This window comes from Amphiprion ocellaris, chromosome 10, assembly GCF_022539595.1.
Source record: "Amphiprion ocellaris isolate individual 3 ecotype Okinawa chromosome 10, ASM2253959v1, whole genome shotgun sequence".
NCBI lineage: Eukaryota > Metazoa > Chordata > Actinopteri > Pomacentridae > Amphiprion > Amphiprion ocellaris.
This window is the reverse complement of record NC_072775.1, coordinates 34,277,642-34,294,265: the sequence shown is the minus strand read 5'-3', so window position 1 is coordinate 34,294,265 and position 16,624 is coordinate 34,277,642. Positions and strand designations below refer to the sequence as shown.

The following is a 16,624-nucleotide window of genomic DNA, read 5'->3' as shown; positions in this document are numbered from 1 at the left end:
AAAAACATTAGGACCCGGCTGTCTAGGGTCGCCGAGGAGCAACACAAAAACAGGTGGTATATTCCACCCAACATCCTTGAACATAAACTTAAAAAGTTCATTCAAAGGAATATTCCAACCAAAATCTTTCAATGTAGACCAAAAAATCTTGGTGTAAAGGAGTATTCCACCTTAACTGTAGACCTAAAGGATGGTTTGGAGTAATATTCTACTCTAAAATCTTCCAATGTAGACCTAAAAGGTTTATCTGATGGTATATTCTACCCAACATCTTGGAACATTTACCTAAAAGGTTGGTTTAATGGTATATTCCCAGAAGAACCCTTAAACATTGGGCTTAATGGTATATTCCACCCAAAATACTTGTACATTTACCAAGAAGTCAGTGTAAAGGAAATGTAGACCTAAAAAGATTGTTTAAAGGAATATTTAAAGGATTATTTTCATTATTTAATAATCTGTTATCAGTCAGAACCCTGGCAAACTTATTTTCATCAGTTTTTTTAGTGGAAGTCACAAATAAAGGAGCTCTTGGTTTTTCCCGGCGTTACTGAGTCCAAAGCTGCAGTTTCAACACAGATACGTTCACATGCATCCACAAACCTCTCAGCACTCAAACACCCACAGACAGGAGGCCGGCTGGACCGAGGCTCGGCGGCGTCCTCAGACCCACGAGTCGGGGAGTCGCTGAACTTGTTGGTCCGGTTTGAAGGCCTCCGTGTGGTCCAGTAGAAGTCCACATAGTCGGTGTTGGCTTTGAATCACAGCGACTGGCCGCCATCAGGTGGACCGGCTCGTCCTCGTAGGACTCCTCCTGTAGCCTTGAGGGAACCACAGGAACATTCAGTAGCTGTTGGAGTTCTTCCTGTCAGGCTCATGGTAGAACGGCTCTGAAGAATCTTGTACTTGTCTTATCTGGAACAATCTAACAGCCTAAACTGTTAACAGCAGTGTAAAGAAGCAAACACACAGGCATAGATTAGGACTCAAACTAGATTTATTTTAGAAAACAAATCAGCTTAGAGGCATTTGTTCACACGTGGCTGAATAGGAGGCCGTCCAATCAGATTGGAGGTCTTCATTCTGTAGGTTGTTTGTTGGGTGAGACTCTTGGACCTCCATCAGCTGACGTGGATGTTTGATGGTCTTCCTCTCTAGTGCCAGATGATTCATCCATGAATTCAGCAGCTACAGACTGAAATGAAGCTCATGCTGCTGTTATTGAATTCCTGTTCCAGATCAAATGTTCAGAGCTCACCTTGAATGCAGCCGTCTGATGTCTGATAGTTTTTCTCATTGTAGTCTTCAATAAAGTCTTTTTCCTCATGTCAGGATGTGGTGAGACTCTTTCTCAGTCGCTGCAGACGTCCCTCATTGTGCATCTCCAGAGAAGAAACAGAAAAAGTGGTCATTGCTTCAGCATCACAAACGCTCTCCAGCATTGAGAGTGTTTTAGGAATTCATTGTGTTGTAAACTTTGAAGGAGCAGAAACTTTACAGCTGCCAAAGATATGAGCTCCAATTCTGGATGTTTTAGGAAATGAAGTTCATCAAATGAACACTTGATTTTTGCTGATAACTCTCATTAAATTACTAAAGAAATCTCACATAAAAACCTGTAAACTCTCAGGCAGCTTTTGTTAAAGTTTGTCTATAATTCTATCATCATGTTCTGGAACCAGGACTCTGCAGAAGTTCCTTCAATCAGATACTTGTGTGTTTCTATTTAAGGCCTCAGGTTTGAACGTACAGCAGAGGATTAGAAAGGAGTGATTTTAATATTTAAATCAGTCCAGTAAATGTTTGGAGTAAAAAATGATTAAAATTTTGATTTAGATAGATTTGTGTCAAAGAATATTGTAGAGTCTCACTTAACTATATCCAAATGAGTTCAGTGTATTTACATTTTATAGCATATTTGATTTCTTAATCTTAATACTGTAGAGTCTGACCCTAAATATTATAATAATGATGTAACTCAATAATAAATAATATTGCAGTGCAGAGTCATAAACTTTAATCAGTTAAACTTACATAATAAATATCACTGTACAATCTTAACCTGAACATTCATATTATTGAGGTAAATTTACATAAATCATGATATTCTAGTCTTAACTGGAATATGTCTAACATGAATCTTTTTAGATTGTGCTGATAAACAACAATAACCCGACTTTCAGATAATATTTATTCACTGTGTATTGGGTAGTACAGAAGTATTAGTACAGAATATTATTTCTTGTTTTATGTGTGGTAATTGGCAGTAAACATTCTAAGAAGTGGAAATTGACAGGGTTGTAATAGTGCTGTTCTTGCACAATATTTGTCACTTAATTGCCCTCAGGATGCTGTTGTTGAGCTACCAGTTTTACATAATAGGCAGATGTTGCAGCTAATGATGTCTGTTGTACCCCCCTGTGCCACCCTGTGCCCCCCACTAAAATTAATCTAGATCCGCCCCTGTCTGACATGAAAGCTGGGATCGTTCTGCAGTTACTGTCCTCAACGAGCAGCAGGTGGCGCTGTGAGCTCCTCCCCTTCCAAAGCACAGCCGTCAGTCTTGTGACCTGCAGCATCCCACTGTCTGATTAGAGGAGACCCACATCACTCCATGTCCAGACGGCAGATGAATCAAAGTCTCTGCAGATCCCGTCCTGCTTACAGAGCGGGATGGAAATGAAAATGTTTCTTCACTGTCACACTAAAATAAATCACTGCATTTAGTCTCTAGTTCAGAAACATATTTTGGGTATTTTAAACTCACTTTTTGTCTCTCCCACAATGTTGATTACAATTACATGCAAACGGGAAATTATGCAAATTAGGCGATGACATCATTTAGTGACTTCTAGTGACTTTTAGGACAGCCAATAGCTACTTTCCTTACTGAGGAGTTGGCAACACTGGTCAAAACATAAACGATGCCTCTTTCCCACCGTTGTAAGGTCGACAATGTGCTACAAACCCAGTTTTATCAACAGTAGCTGTCTTTCAAGCTGCATGAATAACATTGATGTCTATGGAGTGAACAGGGACCGTGTGCAAATTGCAAAACTGCTGCAACAGCAAAGAGAGACACAAATATTCAATAGCTTCTCTCTGATACACTGTAGTGTCACCAGAATCACTGCAGCCTTCAACTGGCTCCTGTTGACACCAATGTTATTTCTGCAGCTTGAAAGATAGCTACTGTTGATAAAACTAGGCTTGTAGCACATTGTCTACCTTACAGCGATGGAAAAGAGGCATCGTTTATAATGAGTTATTGATGGTGGAATTCTGAATCTGTGAATATCTTTCTGATTTTACTGAACTGTGGCCCCAAGGAGCCGTGGTGGGCGTCCTTTATTTTCATTTCTGAAAGGTGGCAACCCTACTGCTCTGTGACTTAACTGCATTTTCAGGCGCATAAATCACACTTCCACCCATTTGTGCGTTTATAAAATTGTTACTCAACTACCCAGCTGCAGAACGTGCTGTCAGTGTGACCTTATTACTGTGCTAGCGCGGCTAGCGCTGTATTAGCGCGGCTAACGCGGCTAGCGCTGTATTAGCGCGGCTAGCGCGGCTAACGCTGTATTAGCGCGGCTAGCGCTGTTTTAGCGCGGCTAACGCTGTGCTAGCGCTGTATTAGCGCGGCTAGCGCTGTACTAGCGCGGCTAACGCTGTGCTAGCGCTGTATTAGCGCGGCTAGCGCTGTATTAGCGCGGATAGCGCGGCTAACGCTGTATTAGCGCGGCTAACGCTGTGCTAGCGCTGTAGTAGCGCGGCTAACGCTGTGCTAGCGCAGCTAACGGCATGCATTACAGCTAACTGACTCTCACAAAAACAAACTACATACAGGACAAAAAGGATTAATACACTCACTGAAGCGCCGTCGTTCATGCTGGTAGCTGTGGTTGACCCCGGTCTTGTGAGGTGAACCGTCTGCGTCACATGACCGGAGGAGCGCCACGTGATTGGCTGGGCGTTGGTTCGATTTTGGCCAGGATCGATTGTTTACGCCTGAGTCCCCCATGTGAACAGCGAATTTTTTGACAGCGAATTTTTTAACATTGAATTTTTTGATGGCGAATTTTGAACATTGAATTTTTTGATGGTGAATTTTGAACACATCAAATTTTTTTGATGGCGAATTTTGAAGAGATTGAATTTTTAACTGGTTTTTAGAATTTTGATGAGCTAAATTCAGGCATAAAAAATTCACATACGTAATTTTGATGCAAAAAAATTCAAAGTAAGAAATTCAGCAGCTTTTAAAATTCAGAATCTGATGAGTCTGATTTGCTTCCATATTTGGCCACTCTGCTTTTAACCCCCTGATTTGGTCGTCCTCCTCTCTTTTGCTTTGTCTCATTCAAATCCTGGAAGTTCATGATGATTGAATCCACACACCTGGATAAAAGCTGCTTCTTCTTTCTGCTCTCTGACAAAACTCAAACTATTTCTGCCTCGTTAGGTTCATATATCGGACTGTAAAAAGGTCACTGTGGAGTGAGTCTGTCTCTCTTCCTGAGGTCTTGAGTAAAAACGTTTTGCTAGAACACTAATAAGAGCGTTTTGGACTGGAGTGCAGCAGTGAGTGTGAAGTGCAGCACAGGTGAGTGGGTGGAGGTTAAAGAGCTGGAGGTCTGTGTGTTGACAATGTTGTCTGGCAGCGTCCAGCGGCAGACTGTGGACTCTCAGTAAACACTGGTAGTTAGTCATTAACACACCAGAAACAGAGCGAAGCATCGTCTTCGTCCTCGGCGTCCGTTCTTCATACGTAAGTACAATATCGTTCCTCAGATCGACCCTCCCTGGTTTCATGAAACTTAACATCTTTAGGATGTTGACTTGACTTCGCTCTGCGGTTGCTGTTGTTCTGCTCGCGGGGTTAAAAGTCACAGCGTTTCAAACAGGGATCATGTTCTGCTGCGTTTCTGTTCAGAGGCCTAAATGATCAATACTGCAGAAGTGTTTCACCGAATCTGTCGATTGTTTTTAGTCATTTTGTCTTTCTGTCTCCAGCTCCTCCAGAGCTCAGCGTTTTTATCCTGCTTTGATCAGTAAGTCACAATATCATTATGGATATTGATGTTTGGAGACGGTGGGTGAACACAAACACTGAGGAGGTGATTGCTTTGTCTGATTGGCTGCAGGGTTGACTGAGGTCATGTCCCGCCTCGTCCTGTATGGCTGCTTCATCGTCGCTCTGTGGTCGGCGTCAGTCATCAGCATGTCAGGTTGGTATGTTTGGATGATTACTACTGAGAACAACAACCACCATTAATTACACCTTGTTCTTGATCAAGCAGCACCAGTTTCCTGTTGTTGTATTTACATATTTTTCCAAGCAGTACGGTGACAAAACTGTGCAAAAGTGTCACACAGATGCCAAACATGTATATGTGGTGTAAAATGAAAAATGATCAAAGTAAAGAGGAACAGGGCAAGTAAATGTATAACACTGCAGATGATATATTGCACTGGAGCAGATATTCAATTCATTTTTCAGTTCAGTTTGTTTATATAGCACAGATTGACAACATGTGTCATCTCAAAGCATTTAGCATAGTATGGTACAGACCTGATGACTTACAGAGAGCAGAGAACCCAACAATCCAAAGATGCCTTTGGTTTTCCTGTGAGCGACGGTGGGAAGGAAGGAAAAAACCCTGAGACAGGAAGGAGAAAAAAACTCAGACAGAACCAGGCTCAGGGTAGGCAGCCATCAGTCTCAGTTGGGTCTGGATCACAAAACGGCTTGTAAACTGCAGCTTTTTTATTACATTAATACCAGACTTGTCCATATTTTCATTGGAAACGATATGTTAGCTTCTCCTGTTGCAGCAGCAGATTAGCCTTCTGCCACATTTTGACAAATTTTCTGAGCAGGCGATGAGATACAAGATGTGATCAAAAAGTTTGTGCCACCATCCCATTCTGCTTGTGCAGTGATCCTCTGCTCCCGGTGCTCCTGCAACGCTTATGACGCTTCCTGGAAGTCCAGTCATGTAAACATGTCAACCAACATCTGCAGTTAGCGCTGAATCTCCTAGACTGTCAAAACAGAAATCCTTTAACTTGAATTTCAGTTTGGGGAAGAGTCAGCAAACACAAGGAGGCAAAAGTGGTGAGATGACCTGCTGGAGAGTGACGATTTTGTTTTTAGGCCAAAAAGAAAATCTAATCTCTGCACTCTGATTGGGTGCACAGTGCAGTTGGGGCACCAACATGCCATCATCTCAGTTCAGGTCATTTGCGCTGATTGTTCTCCTTCAGGATTTTATGACAGATTGATTCACAACCGCTTGAATGTTGAGGAAAACATCGAGCTCCTGAACTGATGCTCCTTAATCAGTCTTTGAAACTGTTGTTTCTTGTCCTGATGGTAGTGACAGACCCTCCTCCCATCACCAGCAATGATCCTCTACATGAAGTTTGGCTATTACATGGTCTCCTGACTCATGACAGTTACTGCTTCTACTTAATACACAGGTGTACCATCGCTGTGATTTGTCCATGTACACCACAAACAGTCCCACAACTTTTTGGTTGCACCACAAAAAAATGCATTTCTTTACTACATAAAGAAGTTCTGTGAGCAGTCAGGTTCAGGGTTCCCAGCTTCTACAGTTCATGGATGTATAAAAGCTTTCTTTCTAAACCGTTTCATGTCCATCAGACCAATGAGTTCAAGTTTTCTGACAGTCATTGAATATGTCTACCAGTATCTGGGTTTCTGGTTTATATTTTTGGGACAATTGGTCGGATTTAATGATGCTGAACTGGGGAAAAAAAGTGTCACGATCTTGTTATGAAATCAAAAATTTGTGCCAAAGAAGCTCAAACGGTGTCCCTGATTTCTAAAAAGTTTTCTTACAAGAGTGTCAAAAGTATAACAGAAGAGCTTTTGTGTAGCAAAAACAAGCAGATTTTTTAACATTTTCATGCCAAAGTATAACATCTTCAATATATAGAGGGATTTGGAGTGAAAGACCTGCTACCGTCAGCTTGAGAAATATGCTGACGGACTCACAGGCATTAAAATAACTTGCAGTAGCTGCTGTAGTGTAACGTTTTGTCTGTGTTCAGTGTTCTCGGACCCTCCGAGGGCTCACATGCTGCTGCGATCCCGCCGGGCGAACTCCTTCCTGGAGGAGCTGAAACCCGCCTCCATGGAGCGCGAGTGTGTCGAGGAAAAGTGTGACTTCGAAGAGGCCAGAGAGATTTTCCAGACCAGAGAAGCTACAGTAAGACGTCTTTTAGTGCGAATGTTTCATACGCACTGTGGTGAAGTAAAAAATAATGCTAGAACCTCAATGAATCCACGAGAATACACAGTAGAAACTTCATACTTTCACCACAGATACCACATATGAAGCAAATGTTCTAGATGTTTACAACTAAAGCACATTTCTCTGTATATTTACAGTGATGGGGTACAACAGATTTCCTGGAAACTGTTTAAACTCTTTCAATAACAACTTTAAAATCAGGTCAATTCACCGTTTTCCAGGAAAAGAAACTATGATTGGTGTTACAGGTTAACGCTACAAGTTGCTTGCTGTTCTAAAGACAATGTTTGTTTGAAATTATCACCCTGAAAAAAGTTTCTGGTTCCTGATGACACCTGCAGGATGAAACCACAGTATTCAGCTACAGCAAGTTTAAAAACTGTTGAGAAAAAGAACCAGCAGCTGCGTGGAAGAAATTCATCTAAACAGAGATGAATGATTTAAGAAATGATCAGCAGTAATGTGAAAAATCTACACTTTCTATTTAAAAAACAAACCGTCGTCTCAAACTCGAGTCTTGAGGAACATGATGAAATTTGCCGCTCTTCCTGTTGCAGTTGTTTGATTTCTGACTCTGACTACAGAATGTGTTTCTCCTGTCAGTGTTGAGTTAAAGTCTGCACTGTTCAGATGCTCCATGGCTGATTTTCCATGTTTTGTGCTTACAGTTGGAGTTCTGGACCGTGTACACAGGTGAGACCAGTCTGCTCAGCATCAAACCTGTTGGATGTTTAGTAATTTGCTGAAGGTTTTCGCAGTAAAAGTGAGGATGTCTTCAAAAACTTGTCAATCAACGTCCAGGAAAGTGCAGTAAAGAGAAAAACCCTTCATCAATATTCACCTTTTAAACTGCTGCAGTTGCACAGTCTGTCAAGGACATTTGTTGTGTTTCCGTAAACTTGTTGAATTGTGCAAACAACTTGAGAATTGTTGCCAAAAAAGAAAATGTAAATCAGTCTTTCCTTCATCAGTTATTCAAATCCAGATGCTCAGTCCATCTTTTTTATAAATTCAATTCAATTCAATTCAATTTTATTTATATAGCGCCAATTACAGTCAAATTGTCTCGAGACGCTTTACAGAACCCATATGCCTGACCCCCAGAGCAAGCCAAAAGGCGACAGTGGCAAGGAAAACACCCTTTTAACAGGGAAAAAAACCTCGAGCAGAACCCGGCTCTAATGTGGGGGGACCCATCTGCCTGCTGGCCGGGCGGGTTGAGAGGGACAGAAGAGGTAGAAAGGTAGAGATAGAGGGATAGAAGTAGAGGGGTATAGGTAGAGAGGTAGAGATAGAGGGATACAGATAGAGGGGTAGAGATAGAGAGGTGGGGGGGTGGGACACAAGGACCATAAAACACAGCCACACATCTGAAGCATCCAGCATCCAGCTCTGGGACCAGGGACACTCGGAGAAAGGACACAGAAAGAAACAGAGTGAATGTAATGCAATAATGGTATATATAGTAAATACATAGGTAGTTAGAGAAGGGCTCAGTGCATCAAGAGAGGTTCCCCAGCAGCCTAGGCCTATAGCAGCATAACTAGGGGCAAACTAAAGGGACGTCAAGAGGGGAAGTCAGTTGTGCAAATGAAAACACCAGCATACCCCGTCAGGGTCCCCCAGTCAGCCCTAACTATAAGCTTTGTCGAAAAGGAAGGTTTTAAGCCTGGTCTTAAAAATAGAGAGGGTGTCCGCCTCCCGAACCCAAACTGGGAGCTGGTTCCACAGGAGAGGTGCCTGATAACTGAAGGCTCTGCCTCCCATTCTACTTTTAGAGATTCTAGGAACAACAAGTAAGCCTGCAGTTTGAGAGCGAAGAGTTCTGCTAGGATAATATGGTACTATCAGGTCTTTAAGATATGATGGAGATTGGTTGTTAAGAGCTTTATATGTCAGAAGAAGGATTTTGAATTCTATTCTAGATTTAACAGGAAGCCAATGAAGAGAATCCAATATAGGAGAAATATGATCTCTCTTGCTAACTCCCGTCAGTACTCTGGCTGCAGCGTTTTGGATCAGCTGTAGATATTTCAGAGAGCTATTGGGACAACGTGATAATAAGGAATTACAGTAGTCAAGCCTAGAAGTAACAAATGCATGGACTAGTTTTTCTGCATCACTCTGAGACAGGATGTTCCTGATTTTCACAATATTTCTCAGGTGGGAAAAGGAAGTCCTACAGATTTGTTTTATGTGCGAGTTAAAGGACATGTCCTGGTCAAAGATAACGCCGAGGTTCCTCACAGTAGTACTGGAGGCCAATGTAATGTCATCCAGAGTAACTATATGCTTTGAAAGCAATTCTCTAAGATGTTTGGGGCCAAATACAATGACTTCAGTCTTGTCTGAATTTAGTAGTAAGAAATTATAGGTCATCCAGGTCTTTATGTCCTTAAGACAATCTTGCAGTCTAGCTAGCTGATTAGTTTCATTTGGCTTCATAGATAAATACAATTGAGTGTCGTCAGCATAACAATGGAAATTAATACAGTGCTTCCTAATAATGTTGCCTAAGGGAAGCATGTATAGTGTGAACAGTATTGGTCCTAAGACAGAACCCTGAGGAACTCCATGATTAACCCTAGTATGCTCAGAAGAGTCATTGTTGACATGCACAAACTGGAACCTGTCTGATAAGTAGGATTTAAACCAGTCCAGTGCTGTCCCTTTAATGCCAATAGAATGTTCTAGTCGCTGTAATAAAAGTTTGTGGTCGATTGTATCGAATGCTGCACTAAGGTCCAATAAAATAAGTATAGAGACCAGTCCATTATCTGACGCTATGAGAAGGTCATATGATCACATACAACACCCCAACTTTCCCTCTTACTGTTAACGTCTCAACAAGTTAACATTTTGGTGAAAAAGCAGCTGTTACCAATAACTCTGACTACACTGCTGGTGGATAAATACTGGAAGATCGTTGATGATGTCTCTAACTCTGACCTACAAGCTGGTACGCTTTTTATAAACTCTGCTGCTGCTCATAATTATCGGTTAAAACGCTGCCGGAACAAGTCAGAAGACAAACGAGCATCTAAATGAGTTCTCTCTGCTGTGGACAGCCGGCTCCTCTGCAGAGAATTGTGGGAAACGTGCTGTTGTTTTTCTGTTTCAGATGGGAACCAGTGTCAGTCCAACATGTGTGTTCATGGATCCTGCGTGGATTTGTACCAAGCCTACGCCTGCCGCTGTAACCAAGGTTACGAGGGCAGATTCTGCAACCAGCGTGAGTCCATGAGCCCACATCTCAGTTTAAGACGAAGGAGTGGTGACGTGTTAGCAGTTTGAGGGTTTAGAGTTGGTTTAAGGGTTCCAGGTTCCTGTAAAGGGGCCTGAGAAAATGCATCATATCCCTGAGGGTCGTCACAAGCTATAGAGGCAGACCTGGCCCCAGAATGAAGGTGATAGTCTGGTTTATATATGTAATACAAGTGTTGGATCAAAGCCTTGCAAGAGCAAAGGGTTTGTTTTTATGAAACTTTAATTATTTTAACACACAGGAAACTGTATAGTGGTGTTTCTGATGTTTATGTGTTTGGAATGTCTAGTAAGCAGCCTATATTTAGAAATGAGACATTAATTAGCATGATTTACACATTAGATATTTATAAAATGACAGTGGTGCCGCAAATGTGTCTGTTTCTTGTGTTCTGTGAGGAATCAGGCTCAAACCAACAGTTATTTATCCTGATAACTCAGAGGCTTCTCACAGCCAGCTTTGTGGTAATACTTTATGTGTTTAGTAAAGATGTACACATACTTTAGGAGGTATTTCTATGTCCTGGGATCTTTGAAACGCAGCAGCTTTGACACTAAGTCAATAATTTGTCATCCAGTGGCAGATGAAAGTCTCCTGATGTTCACAGAATCTGACTAAATTAAATCTTTGACATGAACACTGTTGCTAAAACGATCTTCGAGTTTATTGTTGCTTGTGCTTAATTTCTACTAAAGCTTCACGTCAGTTCAGTTCAATTCAATTCAATAGCTTTATTGTCGTTGCAACTTGTGCGATGAATTTAAGTACAATCTTAAGAGAAAGGGTTCATGTTTAAATGTCGTCTGTCTCTGCTGTTGCTGCTCAGTTCAAACAGCTACTAACTGCTCGGTGGATAACGGCGGCTGCGACCACGACTGTTTCGAGAACGACGGCCAGACGAGGAGCTGCGGGTGTCTGACTGGATACAAGCTGGAAAACGATTACAAGAAATGTGTCCCGAAAGGTGAGAACAGCTTCATTCTGGCTGCTGGATCTTCAGGAGATCTGCAAACTCCAGCAGCTCCAGAGTAAATTCCTGGTTGATCACTTTGTAGAGATCAGTATTAGAACTGTAACTGTGCACAAAGTTCACAGTTTGAGAAAAAAAACATTAAACACTGACTACAATTCTTACTGTACAGTTAACACACTGAAATGCTGCCTTTTATTAATTAGGAAAAATAATTCAAGAGCTGCAAACATCAATCAGTTAATTAATCAATAAAACAATTAATCAGCAACTGTTCAAATACTTTGACTACTTTTTAAACAAAAATGTCAAATATTTGCAGCTTTTAGCTTCTCAAATAGTTCATGGAATATTTGATACAGACTGACTGGAGTTAGATGGGTGTTGTTTTTCTTAAACTTTTTTTAAATTTTGAATTCCATGGACTAAAGGAGTAATTGATTAAGTTAATAATCAATCAATAAGGAATCAAAAATAATGATGGTGACAACACTGAGCTAATAAATATTATCACACATGATAATGACATAATGAGGCTAAAATTAAATATTCCTCATTACATTGACACTATTGCACATGAAAGAGAAATATTACACCAGAGAAATGAAAATATGAATTTAAATGCGACACGTGAAACGAAAACTGACACTGGACAAAATATTGAGAAGTAGCATTAGAAATCATATTGACAATAATGTTCAGATCTAAGTGTCCGATGTTTTGTCTAACAGCACATCTGTATGGTTTCCTGACAGGTTCATCGTCCTGCGGTCAGCTGCTGATCAGCCAGACGTCCTACACCCAGCCAAAGGAGGGTCCACAGCCCTGGATGGTCGGAGGGGAGGTGGGCAAGAAGGGCGAAAGTCCCTGGCAGGTAACTGACTTTACTGCCAACACAAAGAAAAACTCACCTGCAATACAAACCAGCAGCATTAAACAGTCACTGTGCTGACAGATCTATTGCTTTTTGTTAATGTTCATCCACACTAAGCAAAGAAGAAATAAACATTGCAGCAGTAGTTTCTTGTAAGAATCAGACTGAGTTTGTAAAATACTTTTCATCCAAATCAGATTTTATCACAAAGTGCTTCAGAGAGCAAAAGATCCTCCCTACAAATCCTTAAAAAAAAACATAGTTATAAATGAAAGACTCAAAAAAAACACTGAGGAAACTAAACTAAAAATGTAATGACAAAACATCCATTATCTATACACTGCTTAATCCCTACGAGGGTCGAGGGAGGAGCTGGAGTCTATCCCAGCTGCCTCAGGACGAAGGCAGGCGACACCTGGACAGGTCACCATTCAGTCACGGGGCTTACTGGCAAAATAAGCCAACAATTCAGAACAAAAAAATAAGACGATAACAAAAAAGTGAACCGACAGAGACAGATAATAGAGCCTAAAACATAAACAGAAAATAGATAGCGAAACAAATAAACTAGAAAAGCACTCAGAGAGCGCAGTACACCGCCAAGGCATCTCAGTCGTATCATTTCCATTGGCTGAAATCTTTAAAAATAATCAGTGGATCCAGACTATAAGCTGCATCACTGCCAACATCTAATCACTTGGTCCTTGTGTCATTTCTGACCTTCGCTGAAAATTTCATCCAAATCCGTTAATCTGTTTCTGAGTAATGTTGCTAACAGACAGATAAACAGATATAACTCCGCCTCCTTGGCAGAGTAATAAAAGCAATTAAAAGTCTTAAGACTAAAAAAGAAGGTTTTGAGTTTGCTTTTAAAAATAGCAACGATAAACAACTGTTTATGTTTGTTTCCTCATGAAAGAAACTGGTCAAATCACACGATGCAGTTTGGTATTGAAAATCTCAACATATATCAGAAAACTTCACATCCATAGACCTGCCACTGTTTAGTACTCCTGAAAAATGAACCTTTTCAGTGTTTTTTGGTCATTTCATCCACACAAATACAGATTTAGGTGACTAAAAACAGGCATTTAGGAAATGTATTCAGATCCCCCATCACATGAGGACATCAACTCGCTGGTGTCCTCAAAGTATTTCTCTTTAACAGCGTTCTGGCTTTTAAATAAACAATAAAAACGTGTATACACACACTTAAAAATGTTTCCTAAACAGTCATTGGTTTTTACCAGCAGCCTGCTGAATTAAAATTGTAAAGGGCAATGCTGTAATTTACCTGATGGTGGCGTCGTCTCACTGCTGTGATTGTTAAACCAAAACACAGTGATAAAATGACTTGTCTTTTTGGTTCACTGGCTGGTTACAGCTTCAGTTCAGATCATCATATGTTGGATATTTTAATCTCTGCAGCAGAACCTTAGTCTGCTGCTGTCGAGGAGTTAGTTTTGTTCTGTATTGTACCCTCAGTCCGATCATTTAAAGGCAGAACAAGACAAACGTTCAGTCTGTGTGTTTGTGTGCAGGTGCTGCTACTGAACGCTAGAGGGCGTTTTCACTGCGGAGGCGTCCTCATTGACGAGAGCTGGGTCCTGACAGCTGCCCACTGCCTCGAAAACAACCTGAGGTTCAGAGTGCGACTGGGTGCGTTTTTACTGTTCAGACACCCAAAAACTGAGCCCTCAAACACATTAAATGACAATTAGAAACTTTATTACAGTTATTTACTGTACAGCAACAGATACTGAAAGAGACACAAATGATTTTAAAGAATTTCAGATTTCTGCCAAGTTTAGTTCGACTCATTCTGGAACTGCCGAACAAGACACTGTTACTATCCACTGGACGAAAATCCTTGAATTTAGAGATTAAATCTGATACAAGACTAAACTAAAAGATCATTTAAATTTAAGTATTTCAGTAAAAAAAAAAAAAAAAACTAACAAAAAAAACCAAATGACTTATATTTCCTACTTGAGGTTTTGTATTCAAATGAAGACATCTGCTAAATCTAAGGCAGCTGGACTTGCTTGAGGTTCTTAAAGACTTTTCATCCGAAAGGCTTCTGAAGTTCTAAGTGGTGGGGAACCTCAGCCGTTTAGGCTCCAGTGTGGTTTATGGTGACCCACCTGGCCTCATGTTAGTTATCACAGTTCCCTGAGTCGAGCTGTGAATGGGTGTTAATCTGTCTGGAGAGTTATCTCAGGACTGCATTGTAAGTATGTGGTAAATGGTGTCACATAAGTTGGTTTAGTAATGGTCGTTCCAGTTTGATGTAGAATGCTTCCTTCACTCCTCTTTCCAACAGTTTTTCTCAGATCAAATGGTGTCCATTGTTGTCCTCCAGTCTTCTTTCCTTCAGATGTAGGTGGACTGCTAAGATTCTGCTTATATCCGGGTCTTTGATCCTCAAACTTCTGCCTCAGTGTATTTTTGGGGCACAAATATGTGGTGTTTGTCGAAGATCTTCTGGAGTTTGTCAGAAAGTGCTTCAAAACAAGGAATGTTGCTCTGTTCATGGTTCCCCTTGTCTGTTCAGGGTGTTTTGGGGATTTTGATAAATCCCTGTTTGGGTAATCAGACATTTTGAGTGCTCCTCCTTGACCTGGGTGAGTTTTGTGTCGATGTTTATGTTTCTGTCACAGTGCTCTGTGCAGTCCAAGAAGGACAAACTGTTTCCTCTGGCATCCCTCTGAGTAAACTTGATGTTGCTGTCCACTACATTGATTCACATACCTGAACCAGCAGGTGGAACAGCTCATGTGAAGGACATTGGAGATTATATCTGCAGAAACACAGCCGAAACCACCTTCTTTATAGGCAGAAGGTTGTCATCAGGCAAAGACTGAGCAGGAAAATATGCATCTGGGGTGAAGTTGGTTCTGAGCACTTTACTGCAGCAGTCGATTCTGTAGTCTTGACTGCTTCTGGGGTGGGAATGCATGCAAAGAGTGCATGACATGATATCAAGTGAGATCAGGTTTATGTTTTTTTAGCCTTACTGGCAAAATCCTGGAGTGTGTGATCTGATGTGGAGTCTTAGTACTGGTGGGGATTGTTTGGAAATATACTAAGTAACTGAGTTGATGTTGCTGATGATGTCTTTTTTGGTGTATCTTTGAGTTCATAAATGCAAGGCTTGGCCTCCTCGATGTAAAAACTTTAATTTAGTGGCTGGTCATTGGCATTGTCTTTTTGTAGCTGTTATAGCCAGTTCATCATCTTTTTCTTGTAGGTGCTGGTTGTATCTCGCCTCATTGTCTCAGAGGTAACCATGTCATTGAGAAGACTAGTGACCTTAGCATGATAATCACCTGAGCTTATTGATCAAAACTGTGCATCTTCCTTTATTGCCTGGTGAGATGTTGGTGCTCTGGTCTCTGTTTTACAATGCCAGCTTGAATCATGGCAACTAATACCTTCAGTTTGAGTTATTTGGCAAACTTTTGGGTCTCATGGTTCATTCTGTTGCTGTCATGTTGTCTATGACCAGCATCTCTTCTGGTGTTACCACAAAGTTCAGCCCCTTACGTAAGACATCCTTTTCTGGTTGGGTGAGCTCTCTGTCAAAGTTCTTCACCCTTTCTCACGAAGTGCCCAGCTGTTTGCTTGTCATCCTTTTTCCACAGGTCACTTCTTGCATTCACAGGAATTGTATAATCCAGACTGTAACATAACCACAATTCTCTAGTCAAATGAACTGGTGTGGAGAAAAAGGATAACGCAACACAATGGACATTCATAAAAAGTGGGTCAAGAATTTGCTCTGAACCAGAAAAGCATGTCTTAGGGGCTGAACTTTACAGAAACACCAGAGCAGATACCAGCTGTAGACCTCATCACAGTAACAGAGTCATACATCAGGAATAAGAACTTGGCACATACAAAGTAAAAAATTCAGGTTGAAGGTACCAGTTCAAAAGAACCAGCTTCCCTTGCCATCTCACCATCTAAAACAGGAAGGCCTTGGTATTGCTGAGAAGAGAGACAGAGAGGAAAAGAACCATAAACAGAACAGCAGTGTTGGAGGAGTATCTCAAAAACTTTTCAACAAGCACTACATCCCTGTTCTTTTTAACCCCAGCACCACACAGAGGCAGAAGGTAGTCAACCCCGAGGACAAAACACCCAGACAAAAGCAGAGCAGCGTGGTGTACAATTCAACGAGTAATTTCAGGGTGAAAAGACACAGCAGCAAACAGTAGAGACTGAACAAC

The 16,624-nt window shown here is 41.1% G+C and overlaps 2 protein-coding genes and 1 long non-coding RNA gene across 4 annotated transcripts in view; 1 reads left to right on the top strand and 2 right to left on the bottom strand.

Annotated features, from left to right (window-relative positions):
- Positions 1 to 979: 979 nt before the first annotated feature.
- LOC129349849 (uncharacterized) lies at positions 980 to 7,091 on the bottom strand. Its single transcript, XR_008603005.1, has 2 exons — positions 3,871 to 7,091; positions 980 to 1,382 (listed from the first exon to the last, which is right to left on the bottom strand). It is a non-coding gene; the product is annotated as an uncharacterized LOC129349849 (long non-coding RNA).
- Positions 4,650 to 16,624, top strand: part of proca (protein C (inactivator of coagulation factors Va and VIIIa), a) — a 12,709-nt gene continuing 734 nt past the window's right edge. Inside the window, exons 1-9 of the mRNA XM_023270303.3 lie at positions 4,650 to 4,768; positions 5,014 to 5,051; positions 5,145 to 5,228; positions 7,081 to 7,238; positions 7,952 to 7,976; positions 10,405 to 10,515; positions 11,375 to 11,512; positions 12,274 to 12,392; positions 13,934 to 14,051. Of these exons, the coding sequence (XP_023126071.2) occupies positions 5,159 to 5,228; positions 7,081 to 7,238; positions 7,952 to 7,976; positions 10,405 to 10,515; positions 11,375 to 11,512; positions 12,274 to 12,392; positions 13,934 to 14,051 (739 nt within the window). The 5' untranslated portion in view covers positions 4,650 to 4,768; positions 5,014 to 5,051; positions 5,145 to 5,158. The remainder of the gene's footprint in view (positions 4,769 to 5,013; positions 5,052 to 5,144; positions 5,229 to 7,080; positions 7,239 to 7,951; positions 7,977 to 10,404; positions 10,516 to 11,374; positions 11,513 to 12,273; positions 12,393 to 13,933; positions 14,052 to 16,624) is intronic.
- dusp28 (dual specificity phosphatase 28) overlaps positions 11,508 to 16,624 on the bottom strand; it is a 25,256-nt gene continuing 20,139 nt past the window's right edge. Inside the window, exon 6 of one of the 2 annotated variants that reach the window (XM_035948212.2) lies at positions 11,508 to 12,429. The gene's annotated coding sequence lies outside the window, so the exon portion shown is untranslated. Of the gene's footprint in view, positions 12,430 to 14,047; positions 16,383 to 16,624 lie in introns of those variants that run through there. The other variant, XM_035948213.2, reaches the window with a different exon arrangement.